Here is a 10,610-nt window from a genome sequence, read left to right as displayed (position 1 = left end):
TTCGAAAATGAAGTACATATCAGTATGGCCGTGCTAGAGTATCGATTAGTTTAGAAACATTCAAGATCAACCGAAGATAAACAGTGTACAAAAAGCGCATTTATGACGGTTTTGTCATTGGTCAGTGGTGGAGTAGGGCTGGTTTTGAAAAAAGAACAGATGAAAGCAACGGGGGACATTCAAGTAGAAAGTCTTGGACGTGAAGGAAATCAGTTTACTGACATGGTGTCTACCCATCACGGACATATGGATAACGATAGTTGTCTTCTACATTGTACAATACGAATTGTAATAACTGTATTACATTTATTAACCAAGTTTTTTTTGGTGTCATTTATTATAAAATAAATGTAGTTTACTGAATGATCGTCTTTGAAGTATCTAATGATCCTTAAACTGGTCCCCTGTATGTGTATTACTACACATAATTCACTTTACTTAATTCTGTGGAATATGAAATTTTAGCATAACGTTGTTCTTTTCTCTTTTTTATTTTTCTTATATCTAACACATCCCACATGACTTCAATGTCGCTCAAGGGGTTAAAATAATTGCAGAGACTACCTATACTTATTACACAATTTTTATGATAAAACTGATGAAATATTGTAAACGTAATATCAGTTTCTTGTGATATCTTCATAGCTTGTATAAAGTATTTTTCTTAAATATCGGGAAATGAGTAAGAAGGTTTTGGGGTAAAGGAATGAGACAGATTGGACAGGAATGTACGAATAGAATATTTTTGTATCACTATTATTACTTGTTCAGGTTCAAAAAGAATTTTTATTGCAGAATTATTTAAAATATTTGTACATATACGAATATAAAAGGGTGAATGGCATAAATAAGTGCATCATACATCAATCACGTAATGAAATTACAAGAAATAATTACCATAGGTCAGAAATTTAATATTGACCAATTCTTTTAAATGCACGTATTTGTAATTGTAATTGTATTTATAAACACCTATATAAAATTACATAATTCATAAACGGAACAGGCGAGAGCGAGGCGAACATTAAAGAAAACAAAAAAGACGTAACACTGCATCACAATTGCACAGTGACTATTTTTATCAGTACAGTTTATGATAACCGAACAACTAATAAGCAATAAATGTTTCATAATTATGCTTTATATCTTGAATGCGACCATTGTAGGCATTAATGGACATCAAAAGTCAAATTTATTGACAATTTATTATGAGTCAATTAACACGTCCAGAGTTACTGTAAATATGTGAAAATAATATACATCTATCTACAAACAACGAATGTACTTTAACCATCTGTAAGTTCATTATGCGGATTGCAAATCTACTAGTCTTTTACACGATGGTGTTTCAATGTTCCGAGCACGTTGATATAAGTCTTGGTCACCGAAGGTTCTTGCTTTCCATAACATTGAATCCTCTATAAATGTTAAAATTATAAGTATTATAAAACACTAATGTCTAGCATAAAATTGTGTTCCAACATTTATATTTTAACATAGTTAAAACTAAGCCGACTCTCCTTATTTCTAACAATATAATCATAGCATTCAAATGAATAATGTAACAATTGAATAAAATAAACATAGCCAGTAACGTCAATCAATTATTGTAGTTAACAGATTCCACACATAAGTGTGAAAAGGGCTCAACATGCTTTTTTACGTGTAACGAGTGCATTTGCGTTTGTATTCGATTATTAAGAACTATGACATTATCTGAAGATGGTTTTGTACATTTAATTTCCATTAATTTCTATGGTAGAACCCCGTATACAGATTGTCTTGGAGCGAATTTTCCATCGAAATGTGAATTATGGCTGGAGGTGCTCTGAGTACGTCTCACAAAATGGGTGTCGAAATTCGTAATAGTTTTTAAATGGAAATTATTTAAGATACACCAATCAGAATGAAGCATTTCTACCGATCATGGCTATATGGTGAGAGATATAGTCGCGGAATACTAAATATAGCTGCATTAGGACGTCATATGCAACACATGCATCGCGTAATTAATAACTGTTTCACGATCCAAGTATCAAGCACATTTATTGAAAGACTACAGATCACGGTCTTACAAGTCTTGCAACTTCGGTAGTGGGGGTAGTTTTCTAAAAGAAGCATTGTCCGTTTCCCTCGTAACAACAAGAAGCATTATGGTCGAACGACTTTATTGCTCTCTCTCGCACAGCCAGCTGTAGGATTAATGGCATTAAATTGTTGATCGCTGTAACTTAACCTAAGTGAACTGATCTGTTAACACAGCATAATAATAAAAGATCTGAAAATTATGAGATGCAGCCAAAATTGATGTTTTTTAGACCAAAATATAATAAAATTAACGTTGATTCAGAACCCAAGCAAACCCGAAGTTTCGTAATTCCCAAGGAGATGTGATTAACATGAACGTTTCTTGCAATGAATATATCAGTAGCTATTCTAGATTAAGTGGTTTATAACCCCATCGAAGGCATTGACGCCGTATGGCGTCACGAATTGTTGAGTCTTTGTGCGCCACATCATTTATTTAGTCAATGGAATTGCATAAAAATTGGCATCCCAAGGCTTTTCGCAATGCTCAACATGATTCCAAGGTCAAAATTCAAACATTCAAAATGGCGGACCCAATAAGGTGGTCCGAAATGCAAAAAGTTGCTTGAATTGAATAAAACTCGGTACTCAGTAGTTTTTGAAAACACTGATTACAAATTTGAACTAAAAATTCACAAATCTTCCAAGTCATCTCGTTTTTAAATTTTGATCCGCCATTTTGAACTTTTGAATTTCTATAGTAGATTCGTAATTAACAACCTCAAAAACCTCCGAATAACGTTTCTCGTCAAGGTTCCAAAATTGTGGCTACGAAGTGAAATGAGCCGTGCAACTCGAACACTGAAAAAGAACTCATCGCTGAATTCGAGCAAGTTGAAGACCTATACAGGGTGTTCCGAAATTACCTGACCAACGGGGTGTAGCGGTGTTCGGGAGACATCACTGATTACGAACATGACATTCCTTTTCTCCGGAAGGTCATAGTTTTTAAATAGGAGCAGGTCAAAGTTGACCAATCAGAGGGAGGCGTCAAGAGAAGCGTTCAGAATATCTATTCTCAGTGAGTGACATCCAATAGGCATGTCTTCGGCTGACGTCATCATGCCTGAAGCCACCCAGAAACAAAAGCGAGGCAAGAAAACTCCGAGTTCGTAAGTGCCTACGTTTCTCTTGACGCCTCTCTCTAATTGGTCAACTTTGACCTGCTCCTATTTAAAAATTATGACCTTCCGAAGAAAAGGAAGGTCATTTTCGTGATCAGTGATGTCTTCCGAACACCGCCATACCCCGTTGATCAGGTAATTTTGGAACACCCTGTATATAACATCGTGCTATAGATATGGCCATTCCGGCGTTCTGCCTTAGCTTCACGCGACAGCTTCATGCGAAACGCGCGATTCATAAGTGTTTGAAGACACGCATTCATCAAGTACATACATCCGTTACACATTAAAGAAGGCATCAAGTTATCTTATAGAGATATGTGAGTTTACTCAGATTCCATGACTTTAGATCTCCATATATCTTAACCCTTGAATCTCTGAGACTGTGGCGATTGAAACATTTGTTCTGAATTGTAAAAATTTCAATATATCTCAGAACGGAGCAATTCGACAGAGGACACTATTCTGTAAGAAACGTGCAGGGTCCTTTGAGATATGAAGTAGTGTGTATTGATATAGATGTATGTCGAAGCAAGATAAATATATACTGAAAACTCTATGATCAAGATAGAACGACTGGTCAATCAGTTCCTATAACATGTTATAATAATATTCTTATAATATTTCGCTGAAATTCGATTAATCGGTGAAGTTACAACAAATTTAACGTTGCGCTTCACAGGTAGAAATCGAAGCAGCTGGAACATGTCGAGCTCTTCGAGATTACACAAACAATATGAACAATGAAACGACTGAGATATTTATGGTTAAAGTAAGAATAATGTATAAAGGGAAGCATATGGTCTGTGACGTGATTTTTCCCGATGCCCGATGCCCTGGAGAAGCGGCCGTGGAGGATCTCCAAAAGTTACGTACCGATTCGCTAAGAAACGCTCTCGATTTGGTTTAAAGGGACGACTCTAGGGAAATGGAAGAGTTATCGGCTATAAAGATCTCGACCAATCAGAATAATTAGTCCTTGAATTTGGCTATTGTCAAAGTGGTCTGTCTCGGGGGATTTCGCGCATTGCACCTAAGCATCTTCACTGCTGGTCTAAGAAATACCCAAATATCTGCATATTTGACTAATAAAACATGCAACGAAAGTTTTTATTTAATTTTAAAAACTATAGCAACAATAGATATAGTCACTGAACAGCAAACAAAAATTATTTCCTATTATCGAGATAACCAGCGACTGATAAGATCGGAGTGACTCAGCGAGGAAAAAACGAAAGATGCCCGAATTGTTAGGTGGAATTTGAGTCAATGAAAGCACAAATGAGATCCACGAGAAAAGAGAGGGTATACTATATGGCCCAGGAATAATAATTTAGTCAGCAAAGACTGTAAATATAAAAAATCCTATATAGTTTATGTACCTTAGACTTTAAACGAATTTTTCTCGAAACGACATTTTTCATTTTAGTTGGTGTAAAATTGAAAACAATAATGGATCCGATTGGCTTACAATTTTATACACATACGAAGTAAAATGTTTTTTTCATGACATCTATCTTTAAAATCTGTGATTTGAGATAAATATTTGTTTAGCGCTCAAAAAGCAATTTTTAGTTAAATACCGATATCTTTTTTCAAACCGCTATCATTTTGTTAAAACGTTAACTTCTTTGTCTGAATATAAGTAGATGCCACAGCGACAAATATGAGTACAATAATCCGTTTTGGTGTGTGTGCGAAAGAAAGGGACGGAGTGGAATTTAGACAGAAGAGAGGGGTGTGAGTGTATGGAGGAAAGGAAGAAAAAGGTGGAGAGCAGATGCGAAGTATTTAGGGCTAGGGCTGCGAGTAGACACAGGAAGGTAAGAAAGGTAAAAGTAGAACGAGTCTCCGAACACTTTATTGAATCTATTTTATTGAAGATTATTTTAACGAATGCACATTTGACCGAATGGACATTTGATCGAAGAGAAAAATTTTAGTTCGAAAGGGACATTTGAATGAAAATTGCATAATTCAGTTATTAGGTTTGGTTAGGTTATGAGATGGTATTTTAGTTATAATAATCGTTAGCGAGCGAGCGAAGCGAGCGAGTTCGACTCAACGATCTTGTAATGCTGTGCTGGATTGGTCTAAGTCTAGGTTAGGTTAAGTGAGGTTAGGACAGGTCAAGTTAGGTCAGAACTCCATTCCTTTGATCGGTTAGAAAACATAGTATGATATTGATCAGTTATGTAATACGTTGTCTCTCGTAATATCCTGTAGACTAAATATTCAGGATATTATGGAATGCGATTTTCAGAGAAACAAGCTGCAAGTTGAAACTTGCAATTTGCTTCCTCCGAATCGTAAGTAATGTACGAAGTCCTTATATGAGGAAGCATTTTCATTTTTTTTTTAATCTTTGGTTTCCTCATACATGAATCTTCATCTACTACCCACGATTCGGAGAAAGCAAATTGCAAGTTTCAACTTGCAGCTTGTTAACCGTGAGTCCCCATGCCTTTCACAACTTGGGGTGCTTCATACTGTAGAGAACGCATGTAAGGATAAATTTCTTGCATGATCTCTTCGGACCTAATATTTTTGAATTGGCTGAAATTCAAAAACTTGATTATATGTATAATCAGATCCGTTTTACCGATCTCCGCCAAATTTAAGACATATCACGGCTAAATGATACTCTATACTTTTCGAAAATGAGAGCTCAATCTGTCAGAGTTGACGGGAGTTATATTGATAAATTTAATTTTTCGAAAAATTCAAAATATCATAAAATCAAATCTTCTCGATGGATTCGGCACAAATGCAATACCAACTAACCTTGGATAGTGGCTGAAATTCAAAAACTTGATTATATGTATAATCAGATCCGTTTTACCGATCTCCGCCAAATTTAAGACATATCACGGCTAAATGATACTCTATACTTTTCGAAAATGAGAGCTCAATCTGTCAGAGTTGACGGGAGTTATATTGATAAATTTAATTTTTCGAAAAATTCAAAATATCATAAAATCAAATCTTCTCGATGGATTCGGCACAAATGCAATACCAACTAACCTTGGATAGAAATCTCTTTCTCAAGAACTATTTAGACGATTATCACAAAATTTGCGATCGCTAGAGTGATAACGTCCTTTCTTTGGGAATTTAAAAACGACATAAAATCCGAGCCGCAGCATGAACCATGACGAAAATTAGAATCAATGAAGGGATTATAGAGCAGCATAGGCCTGCAAAATTGGGGAGCTGTAGCTAAAACCGTTCTCGAGTTATACACGTTTGAATTTTGGGAGGCCATTACACACACACACACACACACAAACAGGCGCGCGCGCACGCACCGCACACGCACACGCACACACACATCCGGACATTTTCTCCAAACGTGTTTTCTCGACGTTTTGGCAAATTCTGAACATGGTGACATGAAAATTTCGACAGGACAATTTTCCATCGTCACGTAGCTTCCTCTATGAGCAAGCAAAATTATTGCTTGATGTGATTTTGAATTTTTTAATTAGAATTTTTAGTCTTTCTAATTTTTAATTGGATTTTATCCGGGCAAACGTCTTTAGTTCAAATGTCCCTTTCGAACAAATATCCATTTGACAAAAGAAGGTTCGAGAAAGTGACTTTTCGATCAAATGTTTTCGATAAAATGGATTCGATAAGCTGTCCGTAAACCGGGAGAAAATGAGGTTATTGAAAAGACGAGGAAGAGTGAGGCCGCAAGGAGTGACCCAGGAAAGCAGTGAGATCAGATTTCACGGCCCGGGAGCGGTAGAAAGAGAAGCGGTGGCGACATCGGACGGGAGTTATAAGAAGCAGGTAGACAATGAGCGCGACGGAGTAGGGGTGGCAGAGAGCGGAAAGAAGTGAACAGTAAGTAACATAAAACTAACAAGGAACATCACTTTAGTGTCTCCCTTCGATTTTGACGAAACTCAACTATGTTGTAGCGCTTGAAAAACTATAAACACGTCTTTTTTTTTATCGGCGGAAAACGGTTTCAGGGGTGAAATCAACCGCCAAAGTTGGGCATGTCGAGGGGTGATAATGCAGTTTCACCTAAAAGGGGTCGACCGACTTCAATGAAACAAAAACTAAAATGTTTCTCATTACGAGTAATGAAAAGTACACCTGGACATTAAAAAGAAATTGTTTCTTGTGGGGGAAATCCACCCCTCGATTATTCTTTTTTTTTTCACCCTATTTAAAAAACTTACGAATAGAATTTAATGAAACACATACACTGAGCGTCATTAATGGTGTCCCAGAGAGAAGTTAAGGGAACAATGGCGAAGTGAAAGTGGGGGCGGCCAACAGCCTAGAAGCAAGCCAGGCCGGACCGTAGAGGGGGCAGTCTTTTCCCCTCACTCGGGACACCATGCAACGTCACAAGTCGGAGGAGTCCCGTATAAGAGCGTCTCTCTTACTTACTTACTACGATTCCCTATAAGACCCTCTCACTGGTTGTTAGTGGTGGCGCAACAAGTCCCTGTAGCGCATATAAGAGCGTCTCACTCAAAACAATGAGCCCTTTAGCTTTCACCGATACCTCAGCCACCGGCAAGGAAATTGCACCAGTAGAACTGTGAGTTCAAGCGAGACGCTCTTATAAGCAGGGTACGAGCGGGTGAGCGAGACATTCTTATACGCGCTAGAGGACCTGCAGCGGTACCATTCACAACGAGTGAGAGGGTCTTATAGGTAACCGACGCTGGGAGTGAGAGAGACGCTCTTATACGGGACTCCTCCGACTCGTGACATAAATGGTGTCTCGAGCGAGGGGAAAAGGCTACCCCCTCTATGCTCCGACTTGGCTAGCTTCTAGGCTGCTCGCTGCCCCCACTCTCGCTTCGCCACTGTTCTCTTAACGTCTCTCTGAGACGCCATTAATGCCGCTCAGTGTACCATTTGAAAGAGGAAGTAAAATTACACTATATGTTTTTGCTCTTTTGCGGGAAAACACGTTTAAGGGGGTAAACTACCCCCTGCATACCAATGCATGAATTCCCATATAGAACTACTTCTCGCAAATTAGAAACATAAAATGTGCGATTTTCATTAAAGATTATAATTATATGTATTGTGACGTACTAGACTACGAAAATGGTCCAGGGTCTCGCAAGAACAGTTATCGCAAATACCACGGGAAAGGGGGAACGCAAATACCACGGGAAAGGGGGAACGCAAAAGAAAGTGGAACACGGTGTAAAGTAGAGGAGAATATAATTAATACTACAAGTGAAATGCCAATACAAAGAAGAAGGGAACAGAAACGAAAAGATGCTTAAAAAGGAATTAGAATTTAATACAACAGGAAACTAAATCGCTCTTAACACGCTAAACTAAACAATGACACGCGGGCTCACGCAGGAGCACGCGGTGTCACATCGGACCTTTAAACGGACTAGTGGGCGAGGGGACTCAGGGAACGGGGTATTGGCAAGGGACAGGTATTGGGAGGGACAGGAGGGCTTACCGGCACTAGATACCTCGAAAAAAACAAATGGGTGCCAGCTACTTGTTCGGCGTAGCACCGTCGAGTGACCTCAGAAGGTCCTTGAATATTTACACAAACTCGAAATGGCACGGCTAGCAGGGGAAGAGGTGAGGGGGTCTCAGGGAGGAAGGTTCCCGAACGCAAAATGGCTACTTTATAAATTACCTCGGTATCAGAACGCAAAGAGGGAAAAGGGAAGGGAGAGGGCACGGGGGTTTTCCAAAAAGGGCGCAAACTATTCTAAGACGCACACAATATACCACTGGCCTCGAGCGGTTGGCGGAAGGCCAGACTAAAACTCAAAAGATCTACTACGCAAAAAGGCCGATCCACGTGGGGACGGCTTGTAATATCCAAAAAGGGAAATCTACTAGTTCTCAAACGCTTAAGCAAAAAGGGGGTAGGGAACGGAGAAAAGGAAAACGCAATCATACGCGAAACAGTACTCACTCAAAACGTGGCTCGATATAATCCAAAATATACGCAATGATCACTCACACTCAAACTCGCAATTTTCATTCTATTTCGTATCGCAACCCGGCTCGAAGTGAAGATCTCTTGCCGATTTCCGGTCCTCGCTGTTTCCGTTCACAGGCCTCCAGGGCCTCGGGGATTGGTTGGATCGCTGGGCTGAGAGGGCTACGCGCTCTGGCATTGGTCGGCAGGTCCGGCATGGCAGGGTATTGGTCCTTTCCGCTGGTGGACCTTCCAGGGCCTCGCGGGCGGGTGGCACGGCGCTGGCTTCGCCGGCGCGCGGGCAACATGGCGGCCTCCAGGCCTGTCAAAAATTCTGCCGGGCACATCCGCGGTTTCGGAGGGAGAGGGCTCCGCCGCTGTCACACGGGCCTCTTTACTACCCATGTGACGGGACTGCACCGGGGCTGGATCTCTGTGGCGATGGTTGCGGGCATCATCCCACGGGAGTCTCTATCAGCTGTTCCTTCCTTCTGTCCATGCCATCCTTGCCTTCCGTTGCCTCGGCAACGTAGCCACTCTCCCGGTCCATCCAGGGATGATATGTCCACGTAGATGGTCCACGGTAGCGGTCCTCGAAGATGGTCCTCGAGCCAGTGCCCTACGGGGAATGGTGACAGGGAGGGAAAGTCGAAGGGGAGGGATCTTATCCTAAATACAATAGGCCTAAAACACTAAACAGACGCAATAAACGGTAATTCGCAATACAGTACGCAATACTCGTGCTCGGGGCCAGTGGTGCCCTCGAGCCGTGTCTTCCACGGGGAGGAGTTCATTGTAACATTTTTGTTATAGTATATCTGTGAATTGGCATAGATTTTGTGATTTTTATATTTGAATAACGTAAGTATTTAAAAGAAAAAAAAATGCTAGAAGTAAAACTCCAAACAATGACCCCGCGATTACTAGGCTCGAGCGCTACCGGGTGAGCTACACAGTCTGTTCACAATACTGTAAAACATAAGGTGCACATAAAGCGCTCGCAAAACTTCAGAGTTGATGTTCTCGAGAATTTCTGAACATGGCATCGAACTGCTTTGGCAAACCACTATTCGAGTTCTCAGCTTCACGTACCATAAGTATACAAAATTACAAAAATCCGATTGCCATGCCTTCGCCTTGTGAATCCAAAATTTACCCCTTTAATTACGGGTAATACCTTAATTTTCACTTACTGTATGTTGACTTCCACTAACGAGAATATTTTTAATTAATTTACACTTTCAAATTGCGGGAGAAATAGCTCTATATGAAAATTCATGTATCGGTATGCAGGGGGTAGTTTACCTCCTTAAACGTGTTTTCCCGTAAAAGAGCAAAAACACGTCAACTGTAATTTTACTTCCCCTTTCAAATAGTGCGTGTTTCATTAAATTCTATTGGTATGTTTTTTCAAATAGGGTGCAAAAAAGAATAATCAAGGGGTGGTTTACCCCCCCCCCCCCCCCAAA

At 39.9% G+C, this 10,610-nt stretch overlaps 1 protein-coding gene across 1 annotated transcript in view; it reads right to left on the bottom strand.

The window, feature by feature from the left end:
• Positions 1–941: 941 nt before the first annotated feature.
• The window catches only part of LOC107268598 (dnaJ homolog subfamily B member 12), an 87,961-nt gene continuing 78,292 nt past the window's right edge, over positions 942–10,610 (bottom strand). Inside the window, exon 8 of the mRNA XM_015741539.2 lies at positions 942–1,418. Coding sequence (XP_015597025.1) covers positions 1,306–1,418 — 113 coding nt within the window. The 3' untranslated portion in view covers positions 942–1,305. The remainder of the gene's footprint in view (positions 1,419–10,610) is intronic.

This window comes from Cephus cinctus, unplaced genomic scaffold, assembly GCF_000341935.2.
Source record: "Cephus cinctus unplaced genomic scaffold, Ccin1 Ccin1_scaffold0060, whole genome shotgun sequence".
Taxonomy (NCBI): Eukaryota; Metazoa; Arthropoda; class Insecta; order Hymenoptera; family Cephidae; genus Cephus; species Cephus cinctus.
The sequence above is the reverse complement of the archived record's forward strand: the minus strand, read 5'-3'. Positions and strand labels throughout refer to the sequence as shown.